Source organism: Protopterus annectens, chromosome 2.part2, assembly GCF_019279795.1.
Source record: "Protopterus annectens isolate FY-2018-M chromosome 2.part2, PAN1.0, whole genome shotgun sequence".
Classification (NCBI taxonomy): domain Eukaryota; kingdom Metazoa; phylum Chordata; order Ceratodontiformes; family Protopteridae; genus Protopterus; species Protopterus annectens.
The window spans coordinates 402870579-402883537 of record NC_056730.1 but is presented as its reverse complement, the minus strand read 5'-3'; the positions used below and the strand labels follow the sequence as shown (position 1 = coordinate 402883537).

The 12959-nt window shown below is 43.1% G+C and overlaps 1 protein-coding gene across 3 annotated transcripts in view; it reads right to left on the bottom strand.

Moving 5' to 3' along the window:
* Positions 1-3621: 3621 nt before the first annotated feature.
* Positions 3622-12959, bottom strand: part of PLPP1 (phospholipid phosphatase 1) — a 1366516-nt gene continuing 1357178 nt past the window's right edge. For all 3 annotated transcript variants that reach the window (XM_044063927.1, XM_044063926.1, XM_044063924.1), the window contains one exon: positions 3622-4147. In XM_044063927.1, the coding sequence (XP_043919862.1) occupies positions 4022-4147 (126 nt within the window). In that variant the 3' untranslated portion in view covers positions 3622-4021. The remainder of the gene's footprint in view (positions 4148-12959) is intronic.

The following is a 12959-nucleotide window of genomic DNA, read 5'->3' as shown; positions in this document are numbered from 1 at the left end:
CAAAAGTATGTCCTGGTTTTCTGCTTGAATTAGACAATCGTCCAGGTATGGGTATATTTGAATATTTCTTTGCCTGCAAAATGCAATGACTGGAGCTAAGCACTTTGTGAATACCCTGGGTGCAGTAGATAAGCCAAAGGGCAGTGCAGAGAACTGATAGTGCATGTAATGAAATAAAGCCACAGTGAACCGCATGAACTGATTTATTGACTAAATTAAAATGATATAAAACAATAGTACTTTATTCAGTAAATCAGTTCATGCAGTTCACTGTGTAGCTTTATTTCCTTATTGGTTTTATTTTGCTTTTTTGTGATAGTGTGTGTAGCCTGCTTTGAAGCTTAAGTATCTTCTGCAAGACTCCCTGACTGGGATGTGGAGGTATTCTTCCTTTAAATCTAGTGTTGCCAACCAGGCATCTTTGCCTAGCATAGGAAGCAATTGGTGAAGAGTCAGTATCTTGAATTTTGGAATCACCAAAAAGGTGTTTAGAGTACACAGGTCCAGGATAGGACGACATGAATTGTCTTTTCTGGGTACCAGGAAAAGTCTCGAGTAGAAACCTTGTCCCTTTTCCTCTTCTGGTACCAATTGAATTGCCCCTATGCTTAAGAGAGAGATTACTTGCTTTTGGGCCTCTGCCCACTGATTTGGAAGTAGATCCGGCCAACCCCTTGGAGTTGGTAATGTGTGGAAGTGAAATCTGTATCCTTGGGACACTATACTTAAAACCCATTTGTCCTGGGTAATGAGTCCCCAGTTCTTTGCATGAAGTGCAATCTTTCCCCCCAAAGGGGCAGTCAGCTGAGAAGTGCTTGGAAGTTTTAAAAATAAGTCATTGAGCCAGTTTACCATAGGAGGGAGTTTTATTACTCACAGGTTTGGAAGTGGAGGCCCCCCCCCACTGCTTAGCCCTGTGCGTATCCTGGGACTGAAGCCTGGATGATCTGCTGGATTTGGGTTTGGACTGAGAAGGTCTGGAAGAGGCAGGAATGGACCAATTCTTAGAAGGCCAATGCCTACTAAATCTCAGAGGTTGCACTTGTAAAAAATCTTTAACGGTTTGCACAGATTTAGCTTTTTCCTCCATCTTTTTAAGAAATTCTTCTGTCTTGTTGCCAAACAGGCGGTCCTGATTCAAGGGAGCATCCAGTAATTTCGCTTTTACATAATCTGGCAAGGATTGTTCCTTAAGCCAAGCATGCCTTCTAAGTACAGACCCAGTTACAACAGCCCTGCAAGATGCCTCTAGTGAATCAAAACCGCATTGCAACGTATGTTTACCAACTTGCTCAGCAGAATGCATTAAATCCTGTAAATCCTTATTTTCAGCACAATCAGGAATTAACATCATTTTCTGTTTAAGCAATCCAATAATATGCTGCAGATACTTTAACATATGAAACTGGCAATTCAAGTCCCTAATGGCCAAAGTTGCAGAAGTGTATACCTTCTTAACCCATCTATCCAGAGCCCTGGAGTCTCTATCAGAGGGGGTATGATTTTTGGCAGTAGAAGCTTTAATGCCCTTGGGTCCCTGTGAAATGGTTTCAGAATCTGCAGTAGAATTTTTGAAAAGGAACCTGTGAGAGTCAGGAACCTTGTAATATCTATCAGGTTTTCTGAGATCTGGAGGTAGAGTCAGGGGCCAAGCTAGATTCCGAAAAAGCATCATCAACAATGTCCAGTACAGGAGGTATAGCTAAAGGCCTGTGCTGGGACAGGAGTAAGAAATTCCTAAGCCTCTTTTTAGAATCAGAGAAATCCTGACTTTCTCAATGAAAATGCTCCCTGAGAGTATGCAAGGTTTCAACAAAAGAGAAACCCTCTGGGAGAGAAGCAGAGGGAATAGAGTCCTTAGCATCAGAATCCTCATAGGTAGATAAGGGTAAATCCTGGTCATCAGGGGAAACAGAACTTTCAGAATCCTGGTCAGAAGTATCACAAGCAAACTCAGTCCTAGGTCTCTTAGAGGGGGAAGGCTGGCTTCCTCTGATTAAAGTAATAAGGTCTTCAGTCATACTTATTTGTTTTTTTAAGCATAGAGGCCTGACCATGGGCATCAGTTTTCTAGGCATGGTTTGAATTTTAGGCCTTGAAGAAGAAGATGGCGTCGGTTTAATATGCAAGTCAGTAGGCCTGAATATACCCTCAGAAGCCGGTGCCTGCACAGCGGTTCTGGACCCACCCAAGGTAGAGACATATGCAGGTTCCATAGTTAAAGTATCTCGTGGCATACCCTGACTCCGAAAGGGTCTCAGTAGAGGCCTGTGAATCTGAAGTAGCATGTATCAGGGGCTGCAAAAGCGCCTCACTGAGTACCGGCACCTCGGCGGCATGTCTCTGTCTATATCTTTGCATTTTTCGGAATGTCGGTAGTCGGACGGCTTACCGAAGACATATTGGGATAATTAAACTGAGCACCAAAAATTTAGAAGCGAAAATATATCGATAACGGATAGTTCGTAGTTTAAATAACGCACAAAACCGACAGTGCGATACGTCGAGGTCAGGGCCTAGGCAAGGAATACAGTCAATTACTGACATCGGTTTAGAGCAAGAAAAAGTTTCCCCAGTGGGGTACTTAGCTTTTAGTTGAAGACTTTGCTTCTGAAACTCGAAAATGAAAATTTCAAGAGTCGGCTGACCAGCACTTGCGAACTGCTTCTGCTTTGGGCACCGCAGGGCAAGAAAGACTGATGTAATGATGGCTGCATGTTTTATACCCCTGATGACCTGATGTCATGAAAGAGGAGACAGCAACTGACGTAGGACCCAGGACTTTGTTAATCAGGCCAATTGAGGGCTACTGCAAGCAGATAACCCAAATGTGATGACTGCAACAGTGAAACATGAAGAACATCAAAAATTATATTATTTGGCAGGTTTGATTTCTTAAAAATGCACAGTCTATCTCTACAGCATATTTACACTTCTGAAGTTTGTGTATCATTTCATTTCCTGAAGAAATTATCAGTCAGACAATTGCAGTACTCTGATCTGTAATCTCTGAAACCTTTGCAGTCCATGTGCCATCTGGTTAGTAATGCTCAGGTTATCACTGAATATCTTCTCTGAATGCATACTATTACTAATTTAGTGACTTGCTTATTGCTGTAGTCTGATATCAAGGTAAATTTGGATTTGCAATTTTTTTTCTGTTACTGCAGTCCCTGACTGTACTTCTCTTTCAAATGACTGTTGGGGGACCCAGCAAAAATGATACGTTTAACCCATGTCATACTGAATATTCCAAAATTTTACATTCTTGTTCATGCTTTACTTGGACTGCATGGTTGATAAGGAATTCTGGCACAGCTTGTCATTATAAAAAGTTAGGACCGATATGGACTAAAAATATTTTTGATATAACGTGACACATTAAACATTGCTTTTTCTGCTGTTTAGTCATGCTAAAATTATACATTAATTTTATAGCCTTGTTCTTCTCTATCAACAGGCATCACAAATATCAAGACACTGTTTGCTGCCAGCCTTTACTTATAAAGATGATGTCATGCTTGGACACCATGTTTTAATGTTTTTCACCAGCAATTAAGATTCTTCAAGACGGATTACAACTCTTGACTTCATTTAATTATTCTAATGAACAGGCATCACCACTTTATCAAGTTTTTATTTCCTTTTAGGTCTACAGTGACCTCAAGCATGCATCAAACAACCTGTACATAAAGAGCATTGTTTCTTATTTTAATTAAAAAAATAACGTTAAATACATTGTATAAGCATTTTATTATGATGAGCTGCAATCACAGATATTCACTGGGTTCTAAAGCCTTTGCTTATACTCTCAATAATACAGAGTGGAAAAGGGGTGTGTCTGAGTTGTTTACATGTATGTACACATCAATAGTGAAGGAATACAGCAGCAGCAGTCCTTTAAAGGCATTTTGGTTAAGAAAGAAGAGATGTAACCATCTAGTCAACATTTTTTTACTTTGCGTATCTTCCATTTCAAAAAAAAAAAAGTCTGAGCTCACAAGATGTATTTATCAGTCCTCTAAGGCTGGTGATTGCTGCCATAATGATTACCACTTGTTGATTCATGCAATACTGTGTGTGGTTTTTCTTCATCTTTCTGGGTAAACTCCTCTCTAACTTTGAAGAAGTTGGATACATACAGCACCTAAATGGGATACAAAACATGGATCAATTAATAAGTATTAGTTTTTGAAGCAACATTTATGAGGATTCTGTTAGTTATATGAAACACTTGTTCATACACCTTAGTTACATAACAAGCAGACTGAGTTGATTCAGTTTAATTGTACATTAACCTCTGACCACTACTTTTAAGAACCACAACCAAAGCTCAAGGTGAAGAGCACAAAGCAGTAAGTGCACTTTACTTTGTCTGAATGTAGTTAAGAAGCAACAGTTATAGATTGCTCTCAGCGTGTTATCAACTGTGTAAGTAACTTAATGGTCACACCATTATTGCATTGCCACAGCTTGGTGAAGCTTTTATAGGTTCATAGGTATGTACTAGGCTAATGGCCCTGGAGCCTTTACAAGCCTAGCCCATAGGATTACCCTGGCATCGTGCCACCCAATCTTAGTTCCCAGTGCCTCTGTCGAGTAGAGCCACTGGAGTGATCCCCGGGGTGAAATTTCTATTTCACATCTGCTCATCAGGATTTCTCTTGACGAGGGCCAGTGAGGTGCTCTGTTTGACATGTATGGGAAGTCTATTCCATAGCATGGGCAGTCTCTGGGTTATGAACCTGTCCCTCTAGCATGTTCTGTTGATTGTGATAATGAGGTAGAGGTCTCTGGACTGTGTGGTCGGACGGACTGGGATTTCTTTAGATGTACCATTTCTAACAAAGCTGGGTCAGACACGGCTCTGTAAGTCAAGCAGAGACCGCTTCTAAGTAGGTGACAATACAGAGAGAATAGTTGGAGTTTTTTGAGTCTGTCCATATAGGACAAGTGTTTAAGACCTAGGATCCTCTTTGTGAGGTACATTTGTAGCCTCTCTAGTTGTTGCAGGTGTCTAGTAAGGTACATGCCAAATGGGGCACTGTACTCGACTGGCCTAATGAGGGAAGAGTAAAGGGAGACAATGACCTCTTTCTTCCTGGATGCAAAACCCTTTGTAATGAGATGTGCCACATAGAATAACTTTCTGACCACAGTGGCAATGTGGTGGGCAAAAGAGAGGTTGCTGTCAACCTGTATTTCCAGATCTCTTATAACGCATTCTGTGTTCAGTGGACTACCATTGATGTGGTAATTCATGGGAACTGGGCTTTTCCCAAAGGGGGTGACGACACACTTTTGGCATTGAGCTTAAGGCTATGACTTTGACACCAGTTGTTGGTATCGGTGAGACCTTTCTGTAGGATGTCAACATCACTTCGGGAGTTAATAATAGCTCCCAACTTGCAATCGTCTGCAAACTATGTCAGCCAGAGTCCCTTCATGTTGGCCTGGACTTCAGAGACGTAGATACCAAACAGGAGAGGACCTAGGACCGAAACCTGAGGGAATCCACTTGTGACTGGTCAGCAGTCTGACTTGGAATCAGACACTTTCACACTGTGGGTTCTATTGTTGAGCTAATTTACAACCCACCTAGAGATATATGGGTTGATGCCTAGCTTAGTGAGTTTTTCTATGATTCCTGAGTGGGGAATGGTATCAAAGGCCTTGGCCAGACAAAGTAGGCAGTATGAATCACCTTGCCTTCATCCACAGCTCTGGTGACTGACTCAAAGAAATTGACCAGGTTGAGCAGGCATGATCTACCCTTCACACAACCAAACTGTGTGAGATCCATACTTTGGAGATTCCCTATATCCTTGTTTATTAGGTCCATGATGATGCGTTCCATAGCTCTGCATATCAGACTCATCAGGCTAATGGGGCGATAGTTCCCAGGGTCTGTAATCGCTCCTCCTTTGTGGAGAGGGATGACTGTAGCAGTGCACTATTCAGTAGGGACAAAGCCAGAGGTGAAGCTGTGGTTGAATGGGACACATAGGTGAGGTGCCAGTTCACTCAGTAGTTCATGCAGAATACAGCCAGGGATATTGTCAGGTCCCATAGAAGCTGGATTCTTGGCCTTGGACAGTGCTGTTTTAACCTGTGCAGCAGTAATACTGGGTGCATGGCAATCTACTGGTATTGTGATTGGTCCTTTGTGGGGGAGAGGGGTAAAGTTGGCACTGAATCTGTCGGCCAGTATCTGTTGGCTCGGTACAGGGGGCCCCATTGTGCAATAGCTCAGAGCACCCACATAACTATTACAGGGAATTAATGAATTGAAAAAGAGAAATGCCCAGCTCAAATTATCTGCATAATGTCTGAGGCATGTCCTTCTTAATGTGAACTGTGAAAATTAATAAATACTTTACTTTTGTAAGTACTACATAGATTCTGGAGCAATCAAATGCTTTGTGGGTAGGAGGATCTTTCTAGCTAATTAATTCGAAAAATTGATCAGTAAACATACTTATGAAGAAAGGTGAACCAATCACATTACATATTTTAACTCCAAACTCACCCCCCCCCCCCTTTAGACTTGCTTACATTTTAGAATTTCAGTCATTTTTAACATTTAGTCATTCAGTTACAGAATGTGCCTTATTTAAAGGAGAGCTTCACCTTGAGACTGAAAATATTTAATTTTGCTCTGTTATACAGTAATAACCCTTCTGTTCTGTATCATTATAGTAGTTTGTGTTTTTTTTTTAATTCTCCAAAATAAGCTGACAGGCTGCAAATATGCTTTTCGGACTGTCTTTTCTCCCAGTGTGCATTTTGTCTCTCCATAGCATATCAAAGTGTAGATCACATGGCAGTGTTGCAGAACTACATTAGTTTTTTCAGAACATCTCTGATGTTTCTTTTTCACTAAATTGCTACTGAAAAGCTTTTCCTGATAAGATAAAAGTAGCTAAATTACAGGTTTTTGTTGTGCCTCTTTGTAATTTATATTGGGTTCCCTGTGCCAACTGTGCTGTGTCAGCCCAAGCATTACACATGTATCAAGTATGAGGGAGATGCATTTCCTAGACTATACCCTTAAGGAAGTATGGGCTTATAGCAGTGCTGGCCTCTCAAGACAGTGCCATGCTCTAGCATGCATGTCTTTGGGTGTGGGAATCCTGTTGCCTAACCCCAGCACTTTTCTTCCTCTTGCTTAATGAAGAAAATGGGCCCAGTCCAGCCTCTCTGAAGCTGCAGAAGGGGTTCCCCTTCCCCTCACTGGTTTGGGACAAGGAACCTTGAGGATCCCATGGTTCTGGTATACAAGATGGAAAAGATTGAGAGTTCCCTACCACTTGACTTTTCCTTTAGGGAAAGACTAAGATTGACAAAGACCACTGACCTGTAGCTCCTTTGTCTTTTCCCCAGAAGTGTCTTAACCAATAACTGGTTAAGAAATATGAGGAGCTCTGGGTCATCCTGCCCTTATATTTGTGGCCTAGAAACATCCTTACTCTTCCCTGCTGTTACTAAAGTGGTTAATTTATTGTACAAGCCCTCAATGAATGGAAGTAAATTATGACCGTGTATCCTGGGGTAACACTCCTCTCTTGATTTCTTCTGTCTAGCATAGGTCATACGCAAGACTATAGCACCTTTCCACCTTACTCCTTGAGTAAGAGCCTAGGGCTTGTATAGGGTTGGCAATGTAGTGTTTTCTGCCAAACTGGGACAGTTCCTTATGTCACTTGCCTGGATTCCACTCCTCACCACTGGAAAGCTCCATGAGCTTTGTAATAAGGAGGATCTGAGTTTCATTATGGCTCACTAAAATCTTGATTGTTTTAACACTGTACTTCTGGGAGCAGGCTGAAGATATGGCTGCATCAGTTAACATGCTCAGGCTCCTTTAAGGACAAGCTTAGGGAGGCTATACTAGGTGACCCTTTCCGTAGTTATGTTCTGCTTGGTCAGGCCTTCAGATCTGGTTGAGTAAAGAGACCACAATTAAGGGTCTCTGCAACTCCCCTAAACCCCTTTGTCTTGACCACACCAATTCTCTAAGAAGAAGAAACTTTCTCATAGATGGATGATGGTCTGCCCCCAAATACCAGGGAGCAGTGCCTTCCTCTGCTGTGTTAGTCAAATCACCAAAGAAGACTCCACTTGCAGGGCAATCACAGGTCTTCACCATTGTGTACAATTGCCATGGGGAAGTTCTTCAAGGCTGACCCAGCTTGAACTACTACAACCACATATATTATAGATATGATATTCATGTGAATCATTGTTGTGATCATAACAGAAGGCATCTTCATCACAGGTCAAGTCTGACATCCAGCCAGACTTCCTGAACTGCGCAGCTTCCTTCCATTGTCCTCAAGACATCCATATATATTGTTGGTATAAAAGTGGCATCTGCTACAATCTTTAGTTCTTGACAATATTGAGCACAATACTTGGTGAGCAACAGTCTGGTATCAGGTTTGATTTTACTGTATACAGTATTGCTTTGTTACAAGAGGATCTTTGGCTTTTTTGACAAGTAATGTAGTACACTGCTCCACTTAAAGAAATCCCAATCCCTATGAGCTACACGATCTAGGGACCTAAACCTCATCACCACAATAAACAGAACATGCTGGAGGGATAGATTCCTGTCCCAGAGACTTCCCATACTCTGGAACAAACTACCTATCTATATCAAACAAAGCTCCTCATTAGCACTCTTCAAGGAAAATCTTGATGACTGGATGGGAGATAGGAAATTCACCCCGGGGATCACTTCTGTGGCTCTGCTTGACAGTGGCACAGGAAAATAATTTTCTTGGGCGGCAAAAGCCAGGGTACCTTTGGCTAGGCTTATATAGGCCCTAGGGCCAATAGCCTAGTACCTACCTATGAACCTATGAACACTGTATATGCACCCCCGAGAAACTGTCTAGGTATGCCTTAAAGAAACATATCATATAAGGCTTGTCACAGCTAGTGTCTATTGCTTAGGCCCTAACCACAATGGGCCCAACTGTTCCAACATTAGTCAGTAAACTGAAGGGACCTAGTTCTCCATGTATACCAGCACAAAATTGCTTACAGCCTTTATCAAGCAAGCTGCCTTGTCTACAGATTCACAGCAACAGGTCCCAGCAAATGTCTCCCCTAAGAAAAACATCTGTAGAGGATTAGTAGCCCCATAGAGAGGAGAAAAGAGATCCTTCCAAACCTCTTGAGTTTTTCTGGTCAACTTGTGTCTGAGGGCATCAAGGACCATGATGCCTGACAGTCTGCCACATCCTTGGTAAGCTGTATGTCTTCCCTTTCTATCGAGCTGGACACTTGACCATTCAGTAGATGTCGTTTGATATCACTGTTGCAAGCTCAGAACTTTAGTTGACACCAGTCCAAATGCTGTTGTACGTCTGTCTGAATGTCCTTCACTTTGCTGGTTTTACTGGGCCTACATTTTTCAGATAAGTACCCCATTGGGGTTAGTTTTTCTTTTCTTTATAGTATTTACTTGGTTACATGTCAGTGTGGGAGGCAGATTCCCTATAAAGACTGCCACGATAGGTGTCAGTTTTGCTTAGATGCATCCAGTGACCACATGCAGTGTTCCATCTGTCCGGCTTTTGTCCCCAAGACTTTGCATAGTCACCTTTCTTTCCTTTCCATTTACCTTGAGAGACAGTCTCAAGCTTTTGGCTTAAGGTACTGTAGCAGAATCTGAACATCTGCTGCAGACATTGAGAGGGAACCATGGCTGATAATTTCCAAAGGGCCTAAGGGAATTTCTCAAATCCTTGTATGGAAAGAGGTGCCGAGTACCTTGATTAAATCTATGCAGGGGTCCGAACCTCCACGTTTTGTCAGAGTGGACATCCCGATGAAAAAAAGGCAATAAACTAGGCATGTGATGTCTACTCAAACAGATCCACATAAGGAATGGCAGGACCTTACTCAAGGCTTTGTTTAAAGCCTTGGTTGCATTCTAGCCTTCTTAGGGGGTTTCAGTTCCTGCTCCTCCTTGGTCCCTTACTCTTAACAGGGTTAGGGACCCAGAGTCTTTAGATGCCGATTTTGATTCTGAGGCTGACTCCTAGGCCTATTCATCCCAATTACCTTCAGCTTTAGGTTATGGGTCTAGGGTGGAGGGAATCTGTCAGTCTAATCCTCCTTTGGTAAAGTCCTGCGCATGATGAAGCATTTCAAATGGGATTACTGCCAAGTTTTGGAGTTCTTGAAGAGATATTATAAGTTGTTACAAATGGACTTTCCTAAACCTTCAGCTGTCCCTCCTGTGCTGGCAGATCTCTTGGATACCTGCTGCTTCTCTCACACCAGATTCTCAGCTTCTAGCTCCTAAGAAACCCGGTAGGTGCTAAATGTCTGCAAATTCCTGTCTAAATGCCCTTCCTTTGATCCTGCAGTGATTTCTGTTTCTATTGGTAATCCTTCTAGTTGCTCCCTTCTTCCAAGCTCCTTCCTTCCTTTGAATAAGGACAGCAGAGCCATGGAGAAGACTGGTAAAAAGGTATACACTTCTGCTACCTTAGCCTTCAGGGCCATCAATTACCACACTTGTGTAACTAGGTACGTGCTGTCTCTTCTTTCCCAGGTTGGAAAACTTGTTTTTGATATGCCTGACTGTGAGGGTAAAGTCTCAACTCTCTCCTTGCTCATTTCCACTTTTCAGGTTGCCTGTCACTCTATCAAATGTAGTTATGATGCAGTAGATGCATCCTCTATGGCTACTGCCTCTGGCTGTGTGATTAGGCGCTACTCCTGGCTTTACCTTCAGGCCTTGCCATATGATATCAAAGCAAAACTTTGGAACTCCCTCTTGGATAACCAGAATTTGTTTGATACTGCTGTAGCTGACCTTTTTAAGACCTTCTAGGATCAAGGTAAGGTCATGAAAGATTAGAAGCACATCTTTGTCTCCCCTATTCCCAAGTTTCAGAGGAGCTACCCTAGTATGACTGCTTTTATGTGTAGGCTACCTAGACAAGTCTTCCAAATGTAAGAAGGCTCCTACCAGGAGTTTATCCTGACAAGCCTACTCAGATACTCATGTCCCAGAAACAGTCCTTTCCTGACAAATCTACAGTCATCTGTCTGTCCTAGCTTCCTCTTGGCCAGATTCCCTTGTCCCTCAGGCTTTCTCCTTCTCTCCCAGTTTGGCAGCTGATCACCACAGATACTTGGTTATTCACCATCATCTGGCAGGGTTACTTTATGACCTGGAAGGTCCTTCCTTCCTTTTCCAGAATTCCTCAAATCTGACAGAACAGCTTCCCCATTTTCCATGGATACTGCAGGGTCTGCTTGACTGGGCTACCATTCAACTGGTTCCACAGTTTCACAGACAGGCAGGGGTTTGGGGTTTTATTCCAGGATGTTTCTAGTCCCAAGGAAAGAGAGATCTTGGAGACCTGTCCTTGTTCTTTCCTTTCTGAACACCTTTGGCACAGTGCCTTCCTTCTGAATTACCTCTCTTCAGACTCTGTTGCTCCCCCAAGCCTTTCTGGTTTCCTTACATCTGAAGGACACTTACTTTTATATTCCAATCCACCCCCTACTGACAACATATTTGCATTTCTCTGTTTCTTCCTCTCAGTTTCAGTTCTCTGCTTTGCCCTTTGGGCTTTCCACAGCTCCAAGGGTGTTCAACAAATGTCTAGTTCCTGTTGTGCAGGGCATTTGGATATTTCCTTACCTGGATGACCTCCTGCCACAGGCTCCATCCCATTCTAAGCTGGCACAGGATCTTAATTTTACTCAGCTTCTGCTGCACAGCCTGGGGTTCACGATCACCCTTCAGAAGTCAATGTAGACTTCAACTCAGAATCGTGTTTTCCTAGGCTGCAGATTCCAGATTGTTCCAATGCTGGCATCTTTCCTGCCTCTAAGGTTTTGTCCCCCTCAAATTATTTTCAGCCCTTGCTTCCCCCATCCTACCATGTAGCCAGGGAGTTTCTCAGGACTTTGGGGTTCATGGCCTCCACTATCCAAAAGCTGCCCTGGGCCAGACTTCATGTGGGGAAGTTTCAGTGGTACCTAAAATCAGTGTGGCTTCAACACCTCAACTAGCTGGACCATCTCATTCCGCTACTCCCTTGTCTCAAACTGAAATTTCACTGGTGGATTCAGCAGCTACCTCTAAAGCTAGGGATTCTTTCAACTGTCTCAGGAACTCTTCACAGACATATCAGAGCTGGTATGGGGAACCACTTCAGGCACCCTGAAGGTGTGGGGCCTTTGTCCAACTCAGCAGAAGGTGGATCACAACATCTTCAAGGAAATGTGGGCTGTCATTCTGGCCTTTAGGCTTTCCATTCGCTTTTGGTCCCAGGTCTCTTGAAGAGTTATACAGACAACACCATAGTCACATGATACATCAACAAACAAGGAGGCACAAGATCTTACCTTCCTTGCAGGTTAGCCCTTCAGGAATGGGAAGCAGACATCAAACTACAGGTTATTCTACAGGAAGTCTATATACCCTCAGAGTGCAATTTTGTGGCAGACTGTCTCAGCAGGTCCAGGACTCAGCCTCATGAAAAGTCCTGAAAAGAAGGCTTCTGTGATGGAGTCTGAGAGGATTTAGCAGGGAAAAACACCTAGACCCCTTCTTAACTTTGGAAGGTGGGACAGTCTGCCTACAAACAAAGGCAGACTTAGAAGGGTACTCCCTACGAAATTTGGAGATGGGGAGCCAAAAATATGCCTGCATTCCTGCAAGGCCTTACCCTTATCCTGGAAAGGTTAAAACAGGTCAGCAGCAACTGTCCCCAAAAAGTACAGTTTTGTACCTACCATAAATGTAGATGTCCGATAGATATGCAACTGCAGTCATAACATATGGGTTGTCCTGCCTCAGGCAGCCCTCGGTCGGCCGAATTCCAAAGTCTGGGTCCGGCGTCGGCTGGTGTCGCCTCCTCTCCAACGTCACCACGGCTGGAGTATAAAGGCATCAGCCGACGCCATCTTCTTCAGTGTTTCTT